This window comes from Leuciscus leuciscus (genome assembly GCF_965113295.1).
Source record: "Leuciscus leuciscus genome assembly, chromosome: 25".
Classification (NCBI taxonomy): Eukaryota; Metazoa; Chordata; class Actinopteri; order Cypriniformes; family Leuciscidae; genus Leuciscus; species Leuciscus leuciscus.
In genome coordinates this window covers 7,722,216-7,750,152 of record NC_138724.1, presented here as the reverse complement: position 1 = coordinate 7,750,152, position 27,937 = coordinate 7,722,216, and the positions used below count along the sequence as shown (strand labels likewise).

Below are 27,937 nucleotides of genomic sequence, written 5' to 3'. Positions count from 1 at the left end.
AAAAACAATGATAAATGTACGTACGCCAGACATGAAATTGGCGTGGATGAACGCACATTCTCGCGTTAATTTCACTGTTAGTACATACGACCGTGAGCGTGAAAGCTGGCGTACGCAAAGTTTTTGTGCGTACGCAAGATTGATACATGAGGCCCCTGGTCTCTGCTTCGATAAAAGAAAACTTTACAACAGATGGTGCCGTGTGACCCGGATGGAGAAAAAGGAAACTGAATCTTGAAACTTCAAGCTCAAAGATCTCAACAAAGCCTGACTAAGTTCCAGACTGAATATTCTGAATCCAGATTGAAAACTTCAAGCTCCAAAAAGATCTCAAAGACTGAATTTTTCCAGACGGAATCTTTCTCTACAAACGAAAGACTTGGTGAGTTTCACTCCATTTAAAGAACCTTTGCAGACCAGTACAAAATAGTTTTCCTCTGCGACGACAGAGAAGAAGTTAACAAACAGCTGCAGGGTTTTGTTAACTAAGTTATCCTCTAAAGTTGTCTTTTAGAGATGAAATTTATCCTTTGTTGTTCAGGCAGGGAAGTTTAACAGTTACATGTTAATATTGTGTGTATCCTCTTGCTAGAGAAGGCCTGTCCTTTGTAAGCTAGAGAAGATTAGAATCATGTGCTAATAAGATTGTACCCTCTGTTTGTAAGACAGTAGAGAGAAGTTTAGTGTTTGTTTGTGTGGTAACATAGAAATTCACAAAATGTTTAGGAAAAGTACTAGACTGATTACACCTTTATGGACCGATAGTGAATTCAAGTCTTTGTTATCAGAGCACATGGACTCCATCGTGACTGAGCCAGTCAGATTGAATTTAACAAAGAAATTTGGCATTGATGCAGACAAAGTGTGGACAATTGAAGATTGTAAGAAGGTACTAGGAGAAAGTATTCGCAAGAACAGTGTGAAATCCATTATCTGTTGTCACAGAGAATTTGGTTTAACACTAGCTACAGAACAGTCTAAGCGCAACTCAGAGCTAGAGAAACAGATCAAAGAGCTCCGTACTAGATTATCTTCTGTGACTAAGAAAGTAAACCGCAACAAAGATGGAAAAAAAAACTGATGTGGAAGAAGTTAGTCAGCCTGATAACAATTATCCTGACTTAAAAGCTTTCTTTGAAACCGATATAGCCATCCAATCAGTAACTGATGAGCCTGTAGATTCAGTGCAGGTTTGTGGGGCTAGGAGAAGATCTCAGGGAACTGAAAGTGTTACTCACAACTCTTCTGTTGTCCAAATACAAACTGTTGTCAAAACATCTTTAGGTCCTAAAGATATTGAGAGAATTGCTGAAAGTTTGCCATCAGTGCAAACAAATTTTTCTGAATTTAGAAGAGCACTGATCAGTAAAATGCATCTTTACGACATGTCGTTGCCGGAAGTCACACGGCTGATGTCACAAATTCTAACTGAATCTGAATTCAACAATTTTGAGTCTGCTGTTACTTCCGAACTGCAACATGTCAGTAAAGGCGATTTGAGAGAAGGTGTTTTGAAAATCCTAAAGAATATCTTAGGACCCAAAATCGATTGGTCGAGAGTTACTAGCTGTGTACAAGAGAAAGAAGAAACTGTGAGTGAATATACTGAGAGGTTCTGTCAGGTAGCTGCAGTGTACAGTGGAATTGCAGACACTCCAGAAAAGGTGTTAGGTGATAATGGCCCTTTGGTTCGCACATGGTTTCATTGTCTTTTGCCAGAACACAGAAAGGCGTTGCCTTACTTAAACATCACATGGTGTACGAGAACCCTGCAAGACAACTTGGACAGTTTAGCTATTTGGGAAAGAGATTCTGATGTCAAAGAGAGAGTAAGAATTGCAGCAGTTTCTGTTATGGTCAACTCAGAGAAGCCAAAGAAACGCAAAAGTCCTCGAGAAGCCAGTTGTTCTTACTGTGGTAAGCACGGACATTTTGGAAAAGAATGTAGAAAAAAAAAAAAGAAGAACTTTAAAGAAGTTAACAAGGTTAATCAGCTTCTGCTTAGCCTGCTTGTTATTCTGAAGCAGCCCCTCCCCTCCTCGTTAAACTCGTGGGGAAACTTGATAAGGTGTTAACCATTTGGGCTATGAGTGCTTAATTTCCCCAGTAACTCACAACAAAGATGAAAGACTTATTTTTGTTTAATAGAACAAAAGGAAAGTGACTGTCTCAGCCTTTCTTTGGTAGACATTAAGTAAGACTCACAGCCAAATGTTATACTGCAGAACATTACAATCAGACACCATCCTCTGTTATGATGCCTACTAGGACTGATGTTTCACTGGAGAATGGAAATGTGCCAATTTTCTCACACACTGTACAGTGTGCACACAACAGGGACAGAATAGGACACAGACCAGTGCGGTGCCCTGGGAAGAACTGAACGCAACAGGCTTCGGGGGTGAACCCAGGGTGAAGACACTACCTCATAGGCCTTTCCCCATTTAGTCCATCCTTACCTCACTGGTCCATAGGTGTCAAATAAATTAAGAAATAGGGAAAGAATGAAACAACAAAAGCAGACTCTAAAAAACTATACAACCCTAGTGTTTGAAGAAATACTGCTCTGTTTTCTGTTTTCTTTCTTCCTCTGTACAGATACCACTTGATGGCTGGTTCCAAAAATCCATATGCAACGACATCTCACCTGCATATGAAGCCACAACCTCAAGAAGACAACTAGACCCACTGCTGAACGAACTATCACAAAAGAAAAAAGAAAAAAATACACAACGCGGACCCTAATTGCATGTTTTGTTTCTGTGTCAGCATGCAATTACAGATGAACAACACAGATCATGCTTGTGCCTGTAACTTTTTCAAGTTACAAGAATGAACTTTTAAGTGTACTTTGATAAAAGTTAGACTTAAAACCACTATACGATCAAATGACTTATGGAAGAATGAAGTCTATGCATGAATATTGCTGTTCTGCCGTTTCTTTCGATTTCACAGCTATTCAGGCGCCATGGACTTTCAAGACTTCCACTCTTATGCTACATGGTTCTCTTACGAGAGGTCTCTCGTACTGCGTAAGATATCTTACGCTAGGGGAAAATCCTTTTTCCGCGAGATATTGAAGCCAAAAATTATCCTTAATTTTGTAATAATGCAAAACGCGTTGCAGCAGCAATGCAGACATAGGCGAGACAGCTCGCGCGCCTATTGGCTGCTCTGCGGCAACTGCAGCAGCCTATCGAGCGAGGCCTGGCGTGACGTCAGACCCAATCAGGGCACTTCGCGCCCGCTGCGTCACGTCCCGCCGAAATGGGCGTGGTCTAGGCCTATAAATATCGCTCGCAGGCAGCTATTATCTGATTTTTCATCCTTCAAGCGAAGCACACGCATCGCTGGAGCTGGATTAGGAGCCGCGCCGTCGAGAGAGAGCACCTTCAGCGGGACGAGTCACTGAAGTCGCTGGCCGCGCCGCCTTCCTGCCTTCCTGCTGCGCTTTCCGGCGCTTATATCCTTCTCTTTATTACACTGTATTTCTGTGTGTGTGTGTCGCCGCCGCGACACACATTTCTAAAAGAGCTAGCGTCTTTTTAAAGATGCCTTCCTGCGGCTCGTGCAGAGCCACACTCAGCGACGGGGACCGCCACGTGATCTGCGTTTCCTGCCTGGGTGAGGAACATGCAGCTCTCGCGCTCGCTGACGGCGGATGCCCTCACTGCGAGCTGATGGCAATGGCGACTCTGAGGACTAGCCTAGCCGTCTTCACCGAGACTGCTCCCCCGCCCGCCGCGGCGTCGCGCCGTAAAAAGCGCCGTGCCCAGCGGGCCCCGGAACCCTCCCTCAGCCGCCAAAGCTCGCCGGTTCGCCCGCTTGCTTCCCCGGCTTCTTCTGTTTCGCTTCCTGACGGACAGCGGCCGCCGTCTGCCGCCGCTTCCGTTGATATCGCGGATGAGGAAGCCCTGCTGGGAGAGGATGATTCCTGCTCTATCCTGGCGTCAGGCAGTGAGGATTGGGCGGGCTCTGAGGACCCCGCGCCCCCTGCCCGCACTTCGTCAGGCAAGAGAGCTTCCATCGAGACGGAACTCATGCGAGTACTCGCACAGGCCGCGGCGAGCCTCGGCCTCGAGTGGTCTTCGCCTGAGCAGCCCGCTCACAACCGGCTGGATGGATTTTTCCTGCCTGGGGAGCGCGCTTCACCTGTGTCCAGACCGGCGCCTTTTCTTCCTGAGTTACACGAAGAAGTCGCCAAGTCCTGGAGCGCCCCCTATTCTGCTAGAGTGCGTCCTGCTGTTTCTTTGGCATTCTCCGCCGTTGACGATGCCAAGAACAAAGGATACCTCTCGCTGCCGCCGGTTGAAGAGGCGATAGCGGCCCACTTATGCCCGCCCTCCGCTGGACGGCGCGCTAAGCCGGCCCTACCCTCTAAAGCTTGCCGCACGACGTCGAGCTTGCTCCACCGCGCTTTCTCCGCCGCCGGGCAAGCTGCGTCAGCGTTGCATACCATGGCAACGCTCCAGATCTTCCAGGCCGATCTCCTCCGTAAGCTGGATGAGGAAGGACCTGACGCGATCTGCGTGCCGGACTTAAGGAGTGCCACGGACCTCGCCCTTCGTGCTACTAAGTCCGCAGCGCAAGCCATTGGACGGACTATGGCTTCTCTCACCGTGTCTGAGAGACATCTATGGCTGACGCTCTCGGAAATGGCCGAGTCTGAGCGCACCGCGTTCCTCGACGCCCCGCTTTCCGCCGCAGGCCTCTTCGGATCCTCCGTCAAAGATTTCGCGGAGAGATTCGCAGAGGTACAGAAAGCGTCTCAGGCTATGAAGCACTTCCTCCCGAAGCGCTCCAGCTCTGCAGCAGGCCGTGCGAAACCGTCTGCTCAGAGCTCACAGCCACAGCCACCGTCCACCGCCTCCACTTCACAGCGCCGCCAGGCCAGAAGCGCGAGACCGCGCTCCCGCTCATCCGGTCGCCGCCCCGCAGGACGCGGCCCGCGACCTAAGGTTACGGTGAAGCCAGAGGCCCCGAAGTCGTCCTAGCACAGCTAGGAAAACGACGGTGTTCCAGTCCCGCTGCGGCCGGACTCACACCAAAGCTATTCGCTCGTCCAGTTCCAGAAAATGTCACTGTTCCAGTGTTTTCTGCAGCCAACAAGTCGGTTCTGTCACCCGCTTGCCTGCACACAAATGCCGTTTTCACGGCTACCCAGATAAATCCCCAAAAGAGCGTATTTTCTGGTGTCCCGGCCACGGCCGATGGTGTTTCGTGTGTAGTAAGAATGCCCACTGCCCAGTGCCCATCCCTACACATAAGCACAGCCTGTCACACAGGGCTCGCGCACATAAAACCGACTCAGGTCGGTTGCGCTTCAAACATGGTGAATGTGCCCACTACCCAGTGCCCACTAACACCACGTTATGCATGTCTCACGGTTTCTGTAAAAACGAAACCAACGTGCACTCGATGTTTTCGGTGTGATAAATGTGCCCGCTGTCCCGCGCCCACATCCACACATAGACATGACAGTTCCCACGGGAACCGCCCAGCCCTCCCCCTCGCGGTTAACCACCGTAGAGGAGTCGAGCGCGGGCAATCTGCCCGCTGTCATCAGCGCGCCCCATGCCTCAAATGTCACGAGCGACACGCTTGTGTTACAGCACACAGAAGCTTCTCCCTCGCTGAGCGAGCGGAGCGCGCTTCGTATTCGACCCCTAGCTATCCATGCAGACGCATGGGCAAAGCTGCCCGGGGTTTCGAAGTGGGTGCTGAACATTATAAAAAGAGGCTATTCGCTGCAGTTTCGCCGACGCCCTCGCCGCTATGTGGCGCGCGTCGAGACCACGGTAAAAACAGAAGTAGCACATCTACTTCGAGCCGAAGTGACGAAACTATTGAGAAAAGGGGCCATAGAACCCCTCTCTCAAGATCAGAGCGAAGGAGGGCTATACAGCAGATACTTCCTGGTACCGAAAAAAGACGGGGGTCTCAGACCCATACTAGATCTAAGGCAACTGAACAAAGTGCTTGTGAAGCGACAGTTCAGGATGCTCACGACCAGGCAAATCCTTGTGCAGATTCGCCAAGGAGATTGGTTTGTGTCAATAGATCTGAAAGACGCGTATTTTCAAATACAGATAGCGTCACGTCACAGGCGATTTTTGAGATTCGCCTTCGAGGGCCAGGCATATCAGTACACAGTCCTGCCGTTCGGTTTGTCCCTAGCACCCCGTACATTTACGAAGTGCATGGACGCGGCGCTCGCACCCCTCAGAATGAGAGGCATGCGAGTGCTGAATTATTTGGACGATTGGCTGATTCTAGCGCAATCTCGCGCAGTGCTCATAGAACACACGACCATTTTACTCGATCACCTCGAGGATTTGGGTCTGAGTGTCAATTGGGCGAAGAGCTCCCTGTCACCCAGTCAGAAAATATCTTTCCTGGGCACAGAACTGGACTCACTATCCATGATAGCGCGACTATCACAACAGCGCGCGGTAGACATTCGACGCACAGCGAACTCTTTTCGCTGCGGCGCGTCTGTCCCGCTCAAAAGATTTCAGAAGATGCTAGGTCTCATGGCCTCAGCATCGTCAGTACTCCAGCTGGGTCTGCTCCGCATGCGCCCGCTGCAGTTTTGGCTGAAAGCGCGAGTCCCACGCAAAGCGTGGGCACCCGGTTTGCTTCGCCTCAGGGTCAATCAGAAATGCGTTACAGCTCTGAAACCCTGGAAAGCGAACGACTGGTACCAATCAGGTGTAAGCCTGGGGACTTCCTCGAGGGTGAAAGTGGTGTCCACGGACGCGTCCACCTCGGGATGGGGAGCGCTGCTCGAGGGCAGACCGTTCTTCGGCCAGTGGTCAGAACGGGAGAAGCTCCTGCACATAAACTGCCTCGAAATGCTGGCAGTAGACAACGCGCTGACGCGTTTTTGTCCCCAAATAAAAGGTCACCACGTCTTGGTCCGCTCGGACAACATGTCTGTGGTATCCTACATAAATCGGCAGGGCGGCATCAGATCCGAGAAACTGTACAGGCTGGCAGAACGCCTCCTGGTATGGGCTCAGTGCAACCTGCGCTCGCTCAGAGCAGCGCACGTGCCAGGGATCATGAATATAGGACCAGACAGACTGTCCAGGAACAATGTTCCGGCAGGCGAATGGTCCCTACACCCACAGACAGTCCAACTGCTGTGGAAGAAATTTGGCAGAGCGGAAGTGGACCTGTTTGCGTCTCAAGAAAACGCTCACTGTCAAGAATTTTTCTCCAAGAGCAGGAGCGCGCTGGCCCATGTGTGGCCCCGCCGCCCGCTCTATGCTTTTCCCCCCGTCTCTCTCCTGCCTCAGGTGATAGAACGGATCAGGGAAGAAGGATGCTCAGTACTGCTGGTAGCACCGTTCTGGAAAAACCAACCTTGGTTCCCAGTCGTGATGTAGTTAGCAAGTACTGCCCCGTGGCCAGTACCAGTGAGGAGAGACCTCCTCTCACAGGCCCGCGGCTCGATCTGGCATCCTCACCCGGATCTATGGTCCCTTCATGTCTGGGCCATCAACGGGTACATGTTGGACTCCCTAAAGGAGTATTAAACACGATCACGCAGGCTAGAGCTCCGTCTACAAGACGACTCTATTCTTCGAAATGGTCAGTGTTTTCGGGCTGGTGCACAGCCCGTGGTGTGTCACCCACAAATTGTGATGTGACGGAGGTGCTTTCCTTCCTACAAGAGCTGTTGGATGGGGGCAGGGCCCCCTCCACGCTCAAAGTTTATGTGGCGGCTATAGCAGCGTTCTCAGAAACAACGCTTGGTCAGTCAATAGGAAGGAACGATTTAGTCATCCGCTTCCTTAAAGGAGCTAAGAGACTGAATCCTCCCAGACCTCCCTCAGTCCCCGTATGGGACCTTTCTACGGTTCTGGAAGCCATGAAAGGTGCGCCATTTGAGCCTTTACAGTCAATCGATTTGAAACACCTGTCTTTCAAAACGGTGTTTTTGCTGGCTCTCGCTTCGGTGAAGCGCATAGGGGATCTGCACGCGCTCTCTGTGAGCGCGGCGTGCATGGAGTTTGGGCCCAATGACTCAAAAGTTATACTCAAACCTAAGCACGGTTATGTTCCAAAATCCCTCAACACACCGTTTAGGGCGCAGATTATCTCTCTGTCAGCCCTACCGGTCCCTGATGAGGAAAGAGACGCGAGCCTCCTTTGCCCAGTCAGGGCATTACGAGCTTATGTGTCTCGCTCGTCTGTTTTCAGACAGACGGAACAGCTCTTTGTTTCGTTTAGCGGACGTTCTAAGGGACTAGCCGCGTCGAAACAGAGCCTATCCAGATGGATAGTTGATGCTATAGCGCTGGCATACGCCTCCAAGGGCATGCAGTGCCCTTTGGGTGTCAGAGCGCATTCCACAAGAGGCATGGCCTCTTCGTGGGCTTGGTCGAGTGGGATTGCCTTGCAAGATATTTGTATGGCGGCAGGCTGGGCCTCCCCGTCTACATTTATAAGGTTTTATAACCTAGAGGTTCCCGCCCTGCAGGCCAGGCTGCTGTCGGTCTACACTACCAGTATTATCTGACCTGATGCGTTCAGCTCAGAATGCTGCGTTTACCGAGCACAGCTCAATTTTCGACAGTTTAAAGCTGGGCAAACTGTGTAAGACCCACATTTTTTCCCCATCTGTTCAGGCCGTACCCCGCCCTGTCTGTATGATGAAATTTGCGTCCCTTCGACGCTACTTTATGTGGAAAAGTGAGGCTGCACCCCTCCTTCTTCCCGGACTCTCTGTGAGTTCACTGAGTGTTTGTGCACTATATGTACCCCGGGCTTTCGCCCTTGGGTCTTTGGTGTCAGATCTCAGCACGCACGGCGTTTTACACTGGGTCCCCTAGCGTAAGATATCTTACGCAGTACGAGAGACCTCTCGTAAGAGAACGTACTCGGTTACTAACGTAACCTCGGTTCTCTCTAGAAGAGGGAACGAGTACTGCGTATCTTGCCGTGCATGCACACGCTCTGGTTGCTTCGATGATGAAAAACCAGATAATAGCTGCCTGCGAGCGATATTTATAGGCCTAGACCACGCCCATTTCGGCGGGACGTGACGCAGCGGGCGCGAAGTGCCCTGATTGGGTCTGACGTCACGCCAGGCCTCGCTCGATAGGCTGCTGCAGTTGCCGCAGAGCAGCCAATAGGCGCGCGAGCTGTCTCGCCTATGTCTGCATTGCTGCTGCAACGCGTTTTGCATTATTACAAAATTAAGGATAATTTTTGGCTTCAATATCTCGCGGAAAAAGGATTTTCCCCTAGCGTAAGATATCTTACGCAGTACTCGTTCCCTCTTCTAGAGAGAACCGAGGTTACGTTAGTAACCGAGTACGTTTTCTGTGCAATCATGTAGTTTATACGACATTTTACACCCTGCGTCGTATGTGTCAACAGTTATGGTTTTGAGAAGAACTATGACACTATGACACAGAATAAGTTATATGTGCCTGTGACGATCAAAAGTTACAAGAATGAACTTTTAAGTGTTTAAATTTGTATATTATGTGAGAGTTTTTTTAAGAACTCTCAAACGGGGGACTGAAGGATTACAAATTTAAGAATCTATTTCAAATATGCTTCCGTACATAACATCATGGTAAAGAATCTTTTAAAGTCCCTGTAAAGGCAATTCTAAAAAAAAAATTCTAAACACATTAGAAATGTTAGAAATGTATTGCTAAAACATATTACAAAGACTGTGAACTGTGAAGTGCTGAATTGTGGAGTTAGACCGTTAAACAGTTTTTCACCATTGCTGTGTTCCGGATTTTTTGGGCGGGGCTAAAACGGGGGCTCGATGACGCACCGGAGCCCCTGAGATCCTGGACACGCCCCTACTTGATGACGCACTGGAGCCCCTGACGCTGTCCCCTCCCCTAAATAGAGCACAATCACATCAGTTTACCGATCGCGAGTTACTGTCAGTACTATTAGTTACTACAGCCTACAGTTTGCTAGCTAGCTATGCATTCGTCACGGAAATGCGTACTACCTGGATGCAATCACGTACAAAACAGATCGGTGTCCTTATTAAAATTATCAAGAAGAGGTGGATTAATTTAGTGAAGAGCCGCCTTGATGGAGAGCTGAGGATCACCGCCAAAACCTGCCTCTGTAGTGATCATTTTACACGGGATAGTTTTATAAACTTTCGTCGGAGACAACTGGGATTCACTGATAGTCCGCTGTTACTGGTGAATGGGGCCGAGCCGACTATCTCTCGCCTCGGTGTTCATACTCCCGTCGCGCCGACAACTCGTGCTATCGTCGGCAGTGCGTGCCCACCAATGAGTGTAAGTTGCCTTGTGTGCTTATGTTATAATTATAGTAGGTAGTCCAGGCTCGAACATGTATGGCTTTGTAAAAACAATTAAGCTGCTAGGAGCATCCATTCCGGCTGTAGCGGTGACAGACAGTTGAGTGAGGCGACGGCAGCTTTCCCGCGAGTGGGCGTGGTTTCAGCGCAGCCAGTGGACAGCGTTTGAGAGCAGAGACAACTGCTAATTTTTTCAAGATTTTGATAGCTTATTTTATGAACACTGTAAAAAATGATGCAGGAGGGTGTTAAATTCAACCTGTGTAAATTAGTTATATTTTACTTAAGTATATTAGTTAGCAAGAAAAATATATTAAAATGGGTACATTCTAACTACACTACCTATTTTTTATCAGTAATATCGGCAACCTTAAAATAATGAGTAAAACATACCCCCAGTTTATTAGTTCAGTGGTCGCAAATTGCACATGCGCCAACTTCAACGTCCAGGCGGGAATCACGGAATTCAAATTCAACGTCTTATAGCGAGACCACGAAGCTTTGAGCTCAAGGTAAGTTTTGTTTTGTTTGTTATTGTTGTTGTTTATCGTGTTGATATAACATAACGCATATGTTAACTTATTTAATGGTAAGATTTAGTGTACCAAAAGATTTGTGTAATGTGCTCGCTTCTGTGTCGGCGCGGCCATAGACAGTATGGGCGCGGCGACACAACCATGGCTGAGGATGGTCGATTTCGCGTAGTTCCAGGGTCATATACACCTGCAAATGCGAGTAAAAATCTACATTCATGAGTAAAATATTAGTGTTATGTACATGGCTGAAATAAGTGAACAAAGAGCAGCGCACATTGCATCTGTGTGTTTGACAGAGAGAGACTGTTGACGGGTAACGTTAGGCGATCAAGGCAGAGTAAAACGTATCGGTTACCTAACGTAACCTCTGTTCTCTCTAGAAGAGGGAACGAGTATTGCGTAAGTAGCTTACGCTGCGGGAAAAGTCATCTTTCTCGAGATATGAAGCCAAAAAATTATTCTTAATTTTTATAAATTTGTCAACGCAGTGCAGCAGCACGCAGACCTAGAGCAGGCTAACTAGCGTGCTCATTGGCTGCCCTGCCGCAACTGCAGCAGCCTACCAGTGAGCTTGGCGTGACGTCACGCCCAATGGGAGCGCTCAGCGCCCCCACGCGTCACGGCCCGTAAGAGGGGCGTGTCTTAGCTTATAAAAGGAGGCTCGGAGGCTGCTTTCTCTGGTTTTTGTCGCTTGAAGCGAAAGAGCTCGTGGCGCGAGCACGGCAGGTTACGCAATACTCGTTCCCTCTTCTAGAGTTAGGTAAGGTAACCGATACGTAGGTAGGTAACCGATACGTTCTCTTACGAGAGGTTCTCTCGTATTGCGTAAGTAGCTTACGCTGCGGGAACTCCCTTGTCAACGCCGTGCGCGCCCAGCATCCACTGAATGAGTCCCAGGGAAGTCCGGGGAACACAAATAGTGTGAGCCAGGCGGCCAATATGATGGCTAGCGCGAGTACACAAGCACACAATAGGGCACACAGAGCGGCGCAGCCGGTCTGACCGACAAACCCTTGTATGGTACAGCTCAACCAGGAGAGCTAAATCAACAACAGTAGCCCGCGCACAGAAGTGGGCCGGCCTACGCGAGATTTAGACTGATAAAAGGTTGCCGGCAAAGCTGAGAGGGAAATGACCTGTGCTCTGAAGGGTGTGTCCAAAACTTTAGGGACGTAACCATGCCTTGGTCTGAGAATGACTTTAGAGTCATTAGGTCCGAACTCCAGGCATGAGGCGTTAACTGATAAGTCATGAAGGTCACCCACACGTTTGACTGAAGACAAAGCTATCAGAAAAACGGTTTTGAGCGTGAGGTATTTCATGTCCACGGTTTCCATGGGTTCAAAGGGATGCGCTTTCATGGCCTGTAAGACCAGGGAAAGATCCCAAATAGGAACCGAAGGGGGTCGCGGGGGGTTCATCCTCCTAGCTCCTCTCAGGAAGCGGATGATGTATTCGTTTCTCCCTAATGCGCGGCCCAGCGCCGAGTCGGCGAAAGCTGAGATGGCCGCAACATATACTTTGAGCGTGGATGGGGACCTGCCCAAGTCCAGCAGCTCTTGGAGGAAACAAAGCACACGCGACACTCCACATGCTTGTGGATCCAGCCCTTTGGCGGTGCACCATTTATTAAACACAGACCATTTAGACGCATAGAGCCGCCTCGTAGAGGGGGCTCTAGACTGTGTGATCGTGTTCACAACCCCTGTTGGCAAGTCAACGTGTATCCGTTGAGCGTCCATGCATGCAGAGACCAGCGCTCTGGATGAGGATGCAAGATCGAGCCGCGGGCTTGAGAGAGAAGGTCTCTTCTCACCGGTATCGGCCAGGGAGCTGTGTCTGCCAGCCGTATTAAATCCGGGAACCATGTCTGATTCTCCCAATACGAGGCTATGAGGAGCACCGTGTGGCGCGCTTCCCTGATTCTCCTGATGACTTGTGGCAACAGAGAGACCGGGGGAAAAGCGTATAGCGGGCCGCTGGGCCAGGCTTGGGCCAGCGCGTCCTCGCTTTTTGAAAAGAAGCTTGGGCAGTGCGCGTTGTCTATTGACGCAAAGAGGTCGACTTTCGCTCTGCCGAAACGGCGCCACAGTGACTGGACTGATTGGGGATGCAAAGACCATTCCCCCAGGGGAACGTTGTCCCTGGACAGTCTGTCTGGACCCTCGTTCAGGCGACCCGGCACGTGCGCGGCTCTCAGCGAGCGCAGTGAGTGCTGAGCCCACACAAGGAGGCGTTCCGCCAGGGTGCAGAGCCTTTTGGATCTGACACCGCCTTGACGGTTCACATAGGCCACCACTGACGTGTTGTCCGTACGGACTAGTACATGGTGACCCTGTAGGTATGGGAGGAAGTGCTTGAGCGCGTTCTCGACCGCCAGCATCTCTAGACAGTTTATGTGAAGGCGACTCTCCTGGTCTGACCAATGGCCAAAGACCGGTCTGCCCTCGAAGAGCGCTCCCCAACCTCGGTTGGACGCGTCTGTCGAGACAACTTTCCGGTGTGAGACAGCACCCATCGTCACTCCTGTGCGATACCATTCGGCCGCCAGCCAGGGCTGGAGGGCTGAAACACAGCCCTGATTCACCCTGACTCGCAGGCTGCCGGCAGTCCAGGCTCGGTGAGGCACTCGCGCTTTCAGCCAGCGCTGAAGCGGGCGCATGCGCAGTAAGCCCAGCTGGAGCACCGCTGCAGCTGAAGCCATATGCCCCAGGATTCGCTGGAATGTCCTCAGCGGAGCCTGACTGCCCGTCTGGAAAGACGCGGCGAGATGTCGAATGCGGCGCGCGCGCTGCTCTGACAATCTGGCCGTCATAGCCACCGAGTCCAGTTCTATCCCGAGAAAGGAAATTGACTGACGGGGCAGTAATGAGCTCTTGGTCCAGTTGACTGAGAGACCCAGGCTTTCCAGATGGCTGAGAAGCGCTGTTCTGTGAGACAAAAGCTCTGTCTCTGACTGCGCCAGAATTAGCCAATCGTCCAGATAGTTCAGTATCCGCATCCCCTGCCTTCTCAGGGGAGAGAGAGCCGCGTCCATGCACTTCGTAAATGTACGGGGTGCCAAAGATAGACCGAACGGCAGGACGGTGTACTGATAAACCCGACCGTCGAAGGCGAATCTCAAGAATGGCCTGTGACGGGGTGTTATCTGGATCTGAAAATATGCGTCCTTCAGATCGAGAGAGATAAACCAGTCTCCCGGGCGAATTTGCGCAAGAATTTGCTTGGTTGTAATCATTTTGAACGGCCGTCTCATGAGAGCTTTGTTCAAATGTCTCAGATCTAAAATAGGTCTTAGCGCTCCGTCCTTCTTGGGTACGAGGAAATAACGGCTGTAAAAGCCCGACTCGCTCAGAGAAGGATGCACCTGTTCTATAGCCCCCTTGTGCAGCAGCTTTGCTATTTCTGCCTGAAGCAGATGCGCCACTTCTTTGTTCACTCTCGTCTCGGTCCGTGCTAAAAAGCGCGGTGGACGGCGAGCGAATTGAAGCGAATAGCCGTGCATTATAGTACTCAGCACCCATTCTGACACGCCCTGGATAGCCTGCCATGCTTTCGCACGCATTGCTAGGGGTCGAATGGTCTCTGGGTTCAGATCGCCGCGCTGCGCGGGATGGGGAACCTGTATCAGAGAAGATGGGGCGGCGCGCGCGATACGGGGGCTCGCAGACAGTGGTGACCGGCTGTACAGCACGCAACGGCTCGGTCGCTGTGGACGGAGCACATTTTGTTGCCATAAACCCGTGGCGCGAGAGCGGCATGGGGGTAAACGTGTTTGTTAGTAAGCGCGCGCACTCGTGAGCGGGCACAGAGCTTACATTCGCAACACAGCCAGTGTTTGGGAGCTTCAGAGGATCTGCGTCCCGGGATAACTGTGTGACAGAGCGGGCAGTGGGTAGGTGTGGGCACAGAATTGTGGGCACATTCTCTACACTTAGCACTCGAGCGGCGCGTGCCCGCTTTATGAGAGTGCGCTCTGTGAGCGTTACCGGGGATCGTGTTTGTGTGTAGTGGTGAACACAGGGGTGTGGGCACATATTCTACACTCATGACACCTTCGGCGTGAGCCGGGAAACCCGAAACAATACTCTTTCTGAGATTTCTCTGGGTCGCCGTGAAAACGGCGTTTGTGTGCAGGCGAGCGAGTTGTGTTACTGGCTCGTTGGCTGCGATGTAAGCTGCTGCAGTAGCCTTTTCTAAGGGGACTGACAGAGCTGGGCGCTTTGATGGCGGTCCGGCCGCGGCGGGACTCGGCCATCTTTTCCTCCTTGCGGCTGCTAGGAGGACTTCGCGGGCTCAGGTTTCAGCGCTATCTTGGACCGGGGTCCCCGGGGGGGAGGCGGTCTGTGGCGGCTGGTTGAGCGCGATCTAGGGCGGCCGCCCTGTCGTCGCTGCGAGGGAGGAGGCTGAGCAGAGCGCTGTGATGAGCTGCGTGCAGGAGGCTGCTGAGAGCGGCCTGCAGAGGAGCTCGAGCGGCGGGGCAGGAAGAGATTCATAGCCTGCGACGCCTTCTGTACCTCCGAGAAACGCTCGACGATCCCGCTGACCGCTGGGCCAAAGAGACCGGAGGGAGAGAGCGGGGCGTTGAGGAAAACGGAGCGCTCGGATTCGCTCATATCCGCCAGCGTCAGCCAAAGGTGCCTTTCGGTGACGGTGAGCGAGGCCATAGATCTTCCGATGGCTTGTGCAGCGGACTTGGTGGCGCGAAGCGAGAGGTCTGTCGCGCTGCGCAGGTCCGTCAGAACATCTGGATCCGGGCCTTTCTCGTCCAGCTCACGGAGGAGATCGGCCTGGAGGATCTGAAGCACAGCCATGGAGTGCAAGGCGGAAGCGGCCTGGCCGGCGGCAGCGAAGGCGCGGCCGACGAGGGCGGAAGTGGTCCTGCAGGCCTTGGACGGCAGGGCAGACTTTGAGCGCCATCTGGCGGATGGCGGGCAAAGGTGCGTTGCCACAGCTTCCTCAACCGGGGGAATTTGTGTGTATCCCTTCTCGGCGGCTCCGTCCACCTGGGAGAGCGGAGTCTAGCGGAGAACGGGGCGTTCCACGACTTGGAGAGCTCAGCGTGGAGCTCGGGCAGGAAGGGTGCTGACCTAGAGGCAGGCGCTTGGCGGCGGCTAGGCAGAAAACACCCATCGAGCCTGTTGGGCGCGGGCGCCCTCGGTGGGGACCAGTCGAGTCCCAGTTGTTCGACCGCTTTAGTGAGGAGGCGGAGAAGTTCCACGTCGACACTGGAGCGGGACCGGCTAGACTCCTGTGTTGAGGATGAGGAGCGGTGAGAACCCGACCACTCCTCGCTGTCCGAGGCAAGGATTGAGCAGCTGTCTGCGATAGCAGCGTGGTCCGCTTCATCCTCTGAGGCGACGGCAGTGCGGGCAAAGGCCGGCCGCTGCGCGTCGGGAAGGAGAGGAGGAGAAGAGGATAGCGAGGCTCGCGGGAGGGGCTCCGGCGAGCGCTCAGCTACTGCTGCAGGTTCCGGTGGCCTCTGAGAGCGGCGTTTCTTCTTACGCGGCCCGGTGGAGGCAGACGGAGAGACAGCGGGGGCGTCGAACAAGGCGCGTCGAGCCCGCAGGGTCGACATCGGCAGTTCTTCGCACAGTTCGCAGCCGCCTGAAGTGAGGGCGAGGGCTGCGTGGTCCGGACCCAGGCAGAGAACGCAGATAACGTGGCGGTCTCTGTCGCTGAGCGGAGCTTTACAAGAAATGCAAGGCATTTGTACAGAAATAATAGAAAGGATATAATCGCCGGATAGCGAAGCAGGCAGGGACGCTGAAGGCGGCGAAGACGGCCGGCTTCCTCAGGCGAATCCTCGGCTCGCAGGTCGCCTCCTTTTATAAGCTAAGACACGCCCCTCTTACGGGCCGTGACGCGTGGGGGCGCTGAGCGCTCCCATTGGGCGTGACGTCACGCCAGGCTCACTGGTAGGCTGCTGCAGTTGCGGCAGGGCAGCCAATGAGCACGCTAGTTAGCCTGCTCTAGGTCTGTGTGCTGCTGCACTAGGTCTGTGTGCTGCTGCACTGCGTTGACAAATTTATAAAAATTAAGGATAATTTTTTGGCTTCATATCTCGAGAAAGATGACTTTTCCCGCAGCGTAAGCTACTTACGCAATACGAGAGAACCTCTCGTAAGAGAACTGTTTGTGGTTTGCTGGATAATTATTTTTAATGTTTCCTTGCATTTATATGATGATCTCTGTGTTAGAAGGGATCAAATCATAAAGTACTTTTATTATTGTTATTTTTTACGGAGATATGATCATTATTGTGTGCATTTCTTTTGGATTATTTCACTTAATGTAACGTTAGCCTATGTCAAAAACGGTAGCTTAGTTATGTTAATATATTTGGGCAATTTGTACATGTTTTCACTTGGGTTCGCGATGTGATTAATTCGTTATCCATATCCTCATTTAACGTACACAAAATTGTTCACATATTATGCTAGCATATCACCTAGCTTTAACTGCTGCTCTCCTGCAGCTTACAGTGATTTATGCCTAAATGCAGTTAATTTATGTCTTGATTAAATCTATAATCAAAAATTAATAATTAAAAAATGTCTTACTTTCTTTTTCTTCCACAGAAAGATCTTTATGAAAACATTTGAAGACCGTGCAAGAAGAATAGCCTATTATAAGTTCAGCCACAGACTGTTTCATCCCATGAAGGTGTTTATTTTGAATGGGAAGTGTTGAAGAAGTTTTATAACGTAAGTGGTAAAACTTTACAATAAGGTTTCATTTGTTAACATTAGTTAATGCATTAATTAAGATGGACTATTAATGGGCAATACAATATTAATCTTTACTAAGATTTACAGTCGTTCATTATTCATATTAGTTCACAGTGCATTATAATGTTAACAACTTTTTATTATAATAATTAATTGATAAATGCTGAAATTAACATGAACTAAGATTAATAAATGCTGTAGAAGTCTTGTTCATTCAAAGTAGTTAAAGTGATAGCCTAGTTCACCCAAACATTTAAGTTATGTCATTAATTACTCACCTTCATGTCGTTTCAAACCTGTAAGACCTTCTTTTATCTTCAGAACACAAATAAAGATATTTTTAATGAAATCTGAGAGATTTCTCTCCCTCCATTGACAGTCTACAACTAACTCATTGACTCATTGTTAAACAAATCCATATGAATTAAGTGGTTAAGTTCAAATTTTCTGAAGAGAGTGTGAATGTTTATATGTGAATAAAAGCCTACATTTAATCTGTTCATCATATAAAGTGATTGTCTTTCTTCAGAACATTTGCGCTAAACCACTTAATTCATAAGGATTAGTTTTACGATCTCTTTATGAACCTTTTGAAGCTTCAAAGTTGTGTAGACTGCAAATGGAGGGACAGAAATCTCTCAGATTTCATCAAAAAGACCTTCATTTGTGAACATAAGTCTTATGGGTTTGGAACGACATGAGGGTGAGTAGCCTAAATGATGACAGAATTTAAAGTTTTGGGTGAATAACCATTGAACTAATGTTGAAACCTTATTGTAAAGTGTTATCACGTGAGTGAAATGAAGTTGTATGTCGCTTAAAATTGGATGTTGAATAAAGGTTATTTTTTACCTACATTAATTTGTGTTAAGTTTATAACAAATGTAATGTTTGTTTGTATCCATATTACATGTCAGTCCATTAAGGTAAATGAGATCTGTTTGAAATAACAAAATGTGAGAGAGATTTAATGTTGCTTTTAATGTATATTCTGACTTCCCATTATTTTTAAATTGAAAGTTTTGAAGAAGTTGTATGTTATATGAATGTAAGAGGGCTCTTTGTAGTTCCTTTGTGAGTTTGAAATGTTTGTTTTTTGGTCAATAAAAAAGTAATAGATGAAATATCCTGTGTCTGGCCATTTTTAGGTAAATTTAACCATCTCTGAATAAGTAATTTTTTATTATTTCTATTGACTTATTATTATTAATAAAAATTAAATAGATGGACTTTTGCCTGCTAACAATAGAGTAATTATTACTCAGTAATTAGTTGTGTAATGTATTGAGAAATATTAGGTAGACTTTACCTAATTTTGTTTAGTATGTCATAGCCATTAAATGTAGGTACTCTCTATTCAAAAATATGGGATGAAATCTACCCAAACAAAGTGAGTGCAAATTGTTACCTCAATTTTATTGGGTAGATTCTATAGGTTTGTTTTTACAGTGTACTTGCCGGCTTTTTTTATCATTCAAATTTGGCTGGGTGGCTAATAACACATTTTTCTGTGGTGTGACAAACTCAGAACACATACTTAATTTTGACTTTACAGGGACTTTAAGGTTAAGATCTCAGCAAAGTTGCAATTCCTGTTCTCTCACTGAGAATCTCACCTTTTGTTCTGCATATGGCTTTCGGACCCAAATGGCTCTTGGAGCCTTATGCTGATTGAATTAGGATTGGCCAGACCCTCACAGTCTAGGGTGTTACCTTAAAGGTATAGCGGAGGATCTTTCCAAATATTAGATAAGACACTGCATGAAAAGTGGGATTTTCGACAGTTACCGGCGCTGTAGATTGTCGTGGAAGTTCAGGTTTACGACTGCAAACGGCAATTTACAGGCAACACTGCAAACTGTCGGAAATTGTCGGAAATTGACGTGGGACTTGCTTGCCCCGTGACCCCCCTCCCTCTAATGCTTTAACATGTAAATGAGACTGCTGTGAGCTTTACAAATGCAAATGAGGGTAGCAGGGGGAGTTTTATCCCAGGTGACTAAAAGGTATTAACGTAATTCAAAAAAAAATACAATACAATACAATATTTATTTATAACGCACAATTAAAAACAGCCAAGGCTGACCAAAGTGCTGTACAGGGCAATAGATAAAATGCAGGGCAGAAACAGGACAATAAAAAATAAAAAAATAAATAAAAAAGCCAATAGTTGTATCATAGTCAAGGGGTATTAAAAGCAAGAGAAAATAAATAAGTTTTCAAGGATGTTTTGAAGATGGAAATTGAGGGAGCTAGTCTGATATAGAGGGGTAGACTGTTCCAAAGTTTTGGGCCTGCAGTCGCAAAAGTGCAGTCGCCTCGTTTTTTAAGTCTGGATCTGGGCACGATAAGAAGACAGTGATCACTGGATCTCAAAGTACGAGATGGAGTGTACGGGCAGAGGAGATTGGTCAGATATTGGGGGGCCGGTTTGTTAAGAGCTTTATATACAAATAGTAAAATTTTAAAATCAATCCTGAATGTGACAGGTAGCCAGTGGAGTTTGAATAGCGCTACCACTTTTGGAGCAATGCACAACATGTTGCAGAAATTTTCACTGCCCTTTTTGTGATAGCAGTATTATTAAACAGACAAAATGGGACAAATTGAATAACCACATTAAAATCCACTTTAAAAGGCTGTTGTTCATGAAGGAACATCTGGACTTACAGTGTACAGTGGCAATATATATTATTTTACATTTATCCATTTGTCAGACGCTTTTATCCAAAGATAGATGGTTTTCTGCATGATTTAGACAAAATATTAAATTATCTTCATTAATGTCTAAAGGTTACACAAACAATCCACACTGAAACTTAAGCTAACAAAACACAAACAATTATATATTCCTGTATTTTCTGTATTGTTTCTCACAGTAAACTGCCATGCAGGCTAGAATTGCGAAACATTATTGGATAAATCTTATAATTTAAATTTCTCTGGGCCAATCGGAATCTTAGCACTTTTTCTCTTGGCCAATCGGAATCTTAGCACTTGCGTCATAATCTTGAAGCACACACACCATCAGCTGAGCTCGCCATTTGCCTGGCTACCGTGCGAGTCTAATGGAAACTCACGCATGAATTTTCCTGCAGTGAACTTGTTTTAGCGCCTGCCAAAGTGAATTTTTGTCCCGCCAAAGTCTTATTTGATCGGTGAGTAATGTAGATGAACGGCTGCGTTTGTGACAGGGCGCATGTTTTAACTAAAAGAACAACCAGACAGAGAGAGAGCCGGTCGCGCGCGCGCACTCTCTGTGTAAACAACTTCTCGTTAGCTTTTGGCGCTTTTTTTTTTTTTTTTTTAGTTAGCTTGCTGCTCATGGTTCGTGTTCAGTTTCCATGTTATTTTAGCTGTACACGAGAGAATATGTCAATTTGGGATACTAAACTGCACGTAAACCGATAGCAGCATGGCATAGAGTTCTGAGTCTGACTGGCTAACTTAGCTCTTTGCTAACTAAGTTAGCTTGTCCATATAGCAGCTTGCTACGGGGTTCACAGATGATGCAAGGTGGGTTTAAAGGTGAATTGTCTCATTTATAAATGTGCGTCGTGAATGTGACACCTAACGTAACAACGTTACCAGGCAGAGGAGAAGGACGATGAGGTGATTAGATCTAACGTTAACTTAACGTTACGAGGAAGCACACAAAAAAAAATATATAAAAAATCGGAGGGTTCTGTTAGAAATGGTATTCTCATTTTCAGATATTTTATACATTTGAAATATAAAATCGGTTGATACAAATTGGGCCTGAAATTTTATACAAGTGATTTTTATTTTGCAGTATTATTGGATTCGGATGAGAATATCAGGGGTAATCGTTTTCTCTTAATTTATAATTGCAGTTTAAAAATTTAATTCTTTAACTTTATATATTTTATTTTACATTACCTCTGTATAAGCGTCAAGATATAACGTTACCCCCTTCAATAATGTACGAAGGAAGCTGCAGCCCATTGAGGACACCAGCATGTTGCACAATACTGGTGAGTACTGATGACAACTTAAACATAATATTGTGTTGTGTACAAAATAAGTCACAGGCTTATTCATGTGTTTTATCTAATAAAGATTGTGCCATGTCTAGCCAAGTGGAGCGTCCTGGCAGTGTCCACTCCTGGTAAGTACTTTTCCCCCTGCACAAAACATTGCTCTGCACAAAGTCACACTCCATTCAAGACAAGTAGTTTTTTACTGCTTGTGAATAATTTTAAATATATACAGTGCTGGTCAGAGTTATTTAAGCCACTTAATTAAGAGTGAGAACCTACTCAACTTGAATGGACAAAAAAAGTGAATGTTTTAGTTTCATCTTTCCATAGAACGTTTGAAAAGTAACTGACACTACTGGAACTTCAAACGTTCTATGGAAAGATGAAACTAAAACATTCACTTTTTTTGGTCCATTCAAGATGAGTAGGTTCTTCTCACTCTTAATTAAGCGTAGTAATGACTCCAGTATTTCATTATTAATTTAGTATAGGCAACATGACCGTACTTACTGGCTGACTCATGTGTTTCAGACTCTAAGTCAAACTTTGAATGTCTTGTGGAAGCCTTCTCTGACCCGGAGAAATGTGCAGCCAGATTTCAGCGCAAGGAAATTTCCAGTGAGTATTCACTTTATCTATTGCCCCAACCTTTATTTCTTTTTTCAGTGGAAAATAAATTTAGTTTTGAGGAATAACATTTCAGTATTTTTCTACAGAGATTGGACAACCAACAATCCCAATGTTCAAAGAAGGTTCAAATGTCTGTAATGCCAGCAGACTAGCACAAGACAAACAATTGTTTAAAAAATACATAAATGTGTATATATAATTTTAGAAAATGACAGATGGTTTTGCTAGATAAGAACCTGATTTCTCGACTGGGATTGTGTAGAGACTCTGAAGCTGCATTGAGACGGACATTTGAACCGTCTTGGAACATTGAGATCTTTGGTTGCCATTAAAGTATATGCCATTAAAAATATGGAAATGTTTTCCTTAAACTTAATTTCTTTTCCACTGAGGAAAGACAGACATGGATATCTTGTCACTCAGTGTGAGTAAATTATCAGGAAATTTTCATTTTGAGGTGAACTAATCCTTTAAGGCTGATTTATACTTCTGCATTGTTGTCCCTGTTGACGCACAATTACACATGCAGAAAGAAGCCTGTGAAACCCGAGGGAGGCGTTCTAGACCAATCACAGCGCTTCCGTCCACGTAAAATTGACGCATTGTTACATTTTGGGAGAGGTGCACGTCAGGGTGTGCTAAAGGGTACGCTATGTACACAGCCTACTCTGTAGCTACAGCGGGAGGTCGACGCATAACTATAAATTGGTCTTTACTTACTGCTTGAGAATCAAGTTTGGTAACAGTTTATTTTATTGGCTTAATGACATGTTTCAGACAGTCTTGCTTAGAAGAGCAGAGTGTGGCAATTCTTACCTTTTTGTTTGATTTCAATAATTGTACATTTTTGAATATTCTTTGTTTTTTTCGCCCTTAAGATGCTAGCGCACCTCTGAGCAAAGACCTGTTGACACCCAGTAAGTATTCATCTCATCGGTCACTTTTGTATTTTGTCAGGCCTTGTGAAATGTAAGAATATTCTGTTTTTCATCATAAAGCAAGAGGTCATGGGATTGATGGCTATTATTTGTTTAATAATTGTAAATAATCCTGTAATTTACAGGAAGCAGTATGCCATCTTCACAATTCTGAGACAAATTGTGGGCGCTACGAACTGGAGCAAGGTAAAAAAATAAAATAAAAGAATCTTACATTCTTTTATTTTTTTACTTTCATAAAAACTTACAAACATTTTAAAGGTAAGATTCAAAGAATATGCTTTCAATCTCTTGTATAAGAAAATAGATCCGTTATAGATACCGATCTTAATCATACATTTTGTTTCCATAGAGTAACCTCGCCTCATAACGAGGGCGTAACCTCACATTTACTCAGAGCTATGTCTGCAAGTCCAGATTTTCATGACGCTGATCATGACAACATTGTGTGTAAGTAACTTTTACTATTTTCTTCTTGTTTCATTTTACTGTGACTTGTGTTGTTTTTATTCATATCACTCTCATTTAATTGTTTTCCAGCTGCCTGTAAGACGTACTACGAGACAGTACGCAGGAGCTTCAGGTACAAACAACCAGATGTTGACACCCAGTAAGTATTCATCTCATCGGTCACTTTTGTATTTTGTCAGGCCTTGTGAAATGTAAGAATATTCTGTTTTTCATGATTTCATCATAAAGCAAGAGGTCATGTGATTGATGGCTATTATTTGTTTAATAATTGTAAATAATCCTGTAATTTACAGGAAGCAGTATGCCATCTTCACAACTCTGAGACAAATTGTGGGCGCTACGAACTGGATCAAGGTAAAAAAAAAAAGAATCTTACATTCTTTTATTTTTTACTTTCATAAAAACTTTCATTCTCTTGTATAAGAAAATAGATCCGTTATAGATACCGATCTTAATCATACATTTTGTTTCCATAAAGTAACCTCGCCTCATAACGAGGGCGTAACCTCACATTTACTCAGAGCTATGTCTGCAAGTCCAGAATTTCATGACGACATTGTAAGTAACTTTTACTATTTTCTCCTTGTTTCATTTTACTGTGACTTGTGTTGTTTTTATTCATATCACTCTCATTTAATTGTTTTCCAGCTGCCTGTAAGACGTACTACGAGACAGTACGCAGGAGCTTCAGGTACAAACAACCAGATCTGGCATTGCAGGCTGAAGCTGTGAAGAGTTCAGCTCGGAGTCGAGCGAGAAGAAAGAGGGTAAGATTTTTAGTCAATGTGACTATTTTTCACGTGCATTAATAGATGTTTTGTGTCCATACACAGTGCATCACAGTACTGATTGTCTGTATTGGTGGTTTTTACAGCTGCTAGAAGCGAGACGGTGTGCTAGGTGAGGATGACGTGGGCATTTGGAAGTGCGCCACCATAGATCTGATGTCCGATGAAGTTCAACCACCAGCCAGGAGCTCACAGAGCTCTGTGCTACGCTGCAGTCGAGATTAGAGGCGACTCCTAAATACAGGGCGACGCACCACAGACGTTTTCAAAGTGGATCGAATTCAGAGAGAACGCCGCTAGTCACCTACAGCTCTGAAGATGAAAACAGACACTGAGCTTCCAATTTGTTGTGTGTGCAGATGATCTATGCTTTGTACATAGGTGTATATTGTATTGTTTTGTGTTTGTGCTAATAAAGCTTTCTTTGAATAAACAGCATGTCCCTGGCAAATGTTCCTTTCCTTTATAAATTCATGTCCTTGATGGTAATAATAGTGTAGTCCATAGGTTAACAATGACATGAATATACCACAGAATAGCATATTATGAATATAAAAAAATAATTTATATATCATAATTTACATAAATATTATAATTTTTTGAATTTATGAATATAAAAAAAATATTTATATATTATTATTTATATGAATATTAGAATTTTTTGAATTTATAATGAGCGAGGGTGACCAATAGTAACAGATCTGCCAACCAATCACGAGTGATTTTTCTTGTTTAAACCACGTGGGTTCAACCAATAGTGAGTGAGGAAATTCAAGCCTTTCTCTGGCGGGAGCTGCTATTCATATGGTAATTAGAGCCATTCACACCTCCGGCGCGAGCGCTCTGCATACGTCATGGTTCGTTTCCGACAATATTCGGCACAGACGAACGCGACGTTCACAGGCTGTAAATTGTCGTTAACTGCCGAAAATTAGGGAGATTTACGGCCGTTTACGGGGTCGGAAATCCCAATTTTCATGCAGTGAGACCCGCCCTCTCCACTTTTTGAAAAGTTTGATTGATTCACTAGAATGATTGACAATTAGGAGGACCAATAGTTTAGACTACCCACCAGGAAGTAAAACATCCTCTGCTATACCTTTAACCTGTATACTCATTTACATGCTTTGTTTGAATTTGTCTCCACCTTCAAAAGTCCCTCCTCCTAAAATGCCTATAAGATACCATGTACCGTTACATACTTTAGATTATGTTGGACGAAACCGCAGCCACGCTCAAATAAAGAAACTCTTCTGTTTGAACGTGATCCCAACGTCTCCTGGTCTCTGCTTCGATAAAAGAAAACTTTACAGCACGGTGGAGAGAGGCTGAAGAAGGCTTTGAGTAACTACAGTAGTCATACTACAGAAATGAATAACAAAATCTATTTAAATATTAAGTTGTAGTTTATTTAAATTATTGTTATTTCAAACAGAGATAGTACAACACTTTTCTGATTCTTGATTTCTGTACATTTGCTGCAGATCTTTTGTGGTGGAGCAGGACCTGCAAGGAAAGATGATGGCTGCATTTGTGGGGGGAAAAAAGGGTATGTTAGGGATCTTACTAAAATATAAAGTAAGATCATTTTGTTACTTCTAATACAATCAAATTACATTGTGCTGTTAAAATGACTGCTTTTGTATTATGTTTGTGTATTTTTGTAGGATCTGAAATGTCAGCAGACTGGTGTGAGCACTGAGGATGAGGAGCCAAGAGCTGAATCCTGGAGATGGTGCCATGGATGAGACCCTCCATCTCTCCACCTGCTCTTATGAGACCCTCCATCACTCCATCTGCTCTTATGAGACCCTCCATCACTCCACCTGCTCTTATGAGACCCTCCATCTCTCCACCTGCTCTTATGAGACCCTCCTATGGAAGTAAAATAATGTCAAATGTTTTTGAAATAAAAAGCCTGTTGAATTGCACTACTTGAAAAAAAATAGGCATTGCATTAACCATGCTTGCATTTTAATGCATTGTATTTTTAGGGCTTGCATTTTTATGGGCTGAAATTCAACATGGTTGAATATTTAAGCTGTGAATATTTCAACTAAAAACATTTCAAACACCTTTTCATTATTAAAAATTAAATAATCCATATTCACCATTCATTTTTAACTTCCAAAATATTCAAACTGTTTAAAAATACAAACTATAATATTCAAAAGGCAATTTCCGGTCAATTTTATTTCGCTTTGCAAATTCGCTTCCACAAATTCAGTGGTTCAAATTCGACAGTAAATTCAACATTGACGTCCAGGAACCGCAGGAAAAGCAGAAGATTGCCGAGCATACTCTCCATCGGCTGTTAGTCGACCTCACCATCAGATGGTGTAAGTAAGTAAGTAAGTAAGTAAACTTTATTTATATAGCACCCATCACAGAAAGAATCACAGAGTGCTTTACAAGTAGCAAGTATACAATTTAAAAAGCATCATACAAACATAAAAACAAAAACATAAAAACACAATCAACTAAAAGCTTGTCTAAATAGCAGTGTCTTCAGCTGTTTTTTAAAAGAAACAATAGAATCGGCCACACGCAATGACAAGGGCAAGGCATTCCACATTTTTGGAGCAGTCGCCTGGAAGGAGCGATCTCCCCGAGTTTTCAGGCGGGTTTTAGGTACCATCAGGAGATTTTGACCTGAGGAGCGGAGAATACGAGACGAAGAGTAAGGGGTCAACATGTCAGTGATATATTGAGGCGTCTGTCCATGTAGTGCTTTAAAAGTTCAAATTAAAATTTTATAATCAATTCTGTATTTTACCGGAAGCCAGTGGAGAGTAAATAAAATTGGAGTAATGTGTGCCCTTCTGTTTGTTCCTGTTAAAAGCCTGGCTGCGGCATTTTGAACCAGTTGGAGACGGCTCACAGAACAATTGTTAAAACAAGTAAAAAGAGAATTACAGTAATCTAACCGTGATGAAATAAAAGCATGAATGATCATCTCCATGTTAGTTTTGGGCAGTATTGTTCTTAATTTAGAGATATTTCTCAAATGATAAAAACAGCTTCTGACCAGCTGTCTAGAATGACCATCCAGGGACATCGATTGGTCAAACAAAACACCAAGGTTTCTTAGGCTCGTCTGGAAAGACGAGTCTAAGGAACAGAGGTGTTGTTTAATTTGAGATATTTTTTGTTCTGGAGCGATGATCATAGTTTCAGTCTTTTTTGTATTCAGTTGTAGAAAATTGTTATATAACCAAGACTTAATGCATGACAGACATTCCAGTAAATCCGTTAATTTTCCAAACTCAGAATCATTAAAAGAACAGTACAACTGAATGTCATCAGCATAAAAGTGATAAGACACATTATTAAAGTTTCTGATTATTTCACCAAGCGGGCTCATATATAATAAAAACAAAAGAGGACCTAAAACTGAACCCTGAGGAACTCCGTATGACAGAGGGGTCATATCTGACAAAATGTTATTAACAGACACGCAGAATGATCTGTCGCTCAGGTAAGAGGTAAACCATCTAAGAACAACACCAGAGAGACCCATTTCATTGTGT

At 45.7% G+C, this 27,937-nt stretch overlaps 2 protein-coding genes across 2 annotated transcripts in view; one reads left to right on the top strand and one right to left on the bottom strand.

Moving 5' to 3' along the window:
- Positions 1 to 27,937, bottom strand: part of LOC309490520 (uncharacterized protein) — a 327,836-nt gene that overhangs the window by 46,409 nt on the left and 253,490 nt on the right. The gene's annotated exons all lie outside the window — the stretch shown is intronic.
- On the top strand, positions 20,820 to 24,646 carry LOC309490555 (uncharacterized protein). Its single transcript, XM_082159793.1, has 10 exons — positions 20,820 to 21,095; positions 21,373 to 21,402; positions 21,491 to 21,574; positions 22,112 to 22,198; positions 23,089 to 23,179; positions 23,274 to 23,334; positions 23,501 to 23,598; positions 23,689 to 23,762; positions 24,305 to 24,386; positions 24,494 to 24,646. The coding sequence occupies exons 1-7, from the start codon at positions 21,086 to 21,088 to the stop codon at positions 23,516 to 23,518; spliced, it is 381 nt and encodes a 126-aa protein (XP_082015919.1). The 5' UTR covers positions 20,820 to 21,085; the 3' UTR covers positions 23,519 to 23,598; positions 23,689 to 23,762; positions 24,305 to 24,386; positions 24,494 to 24,646.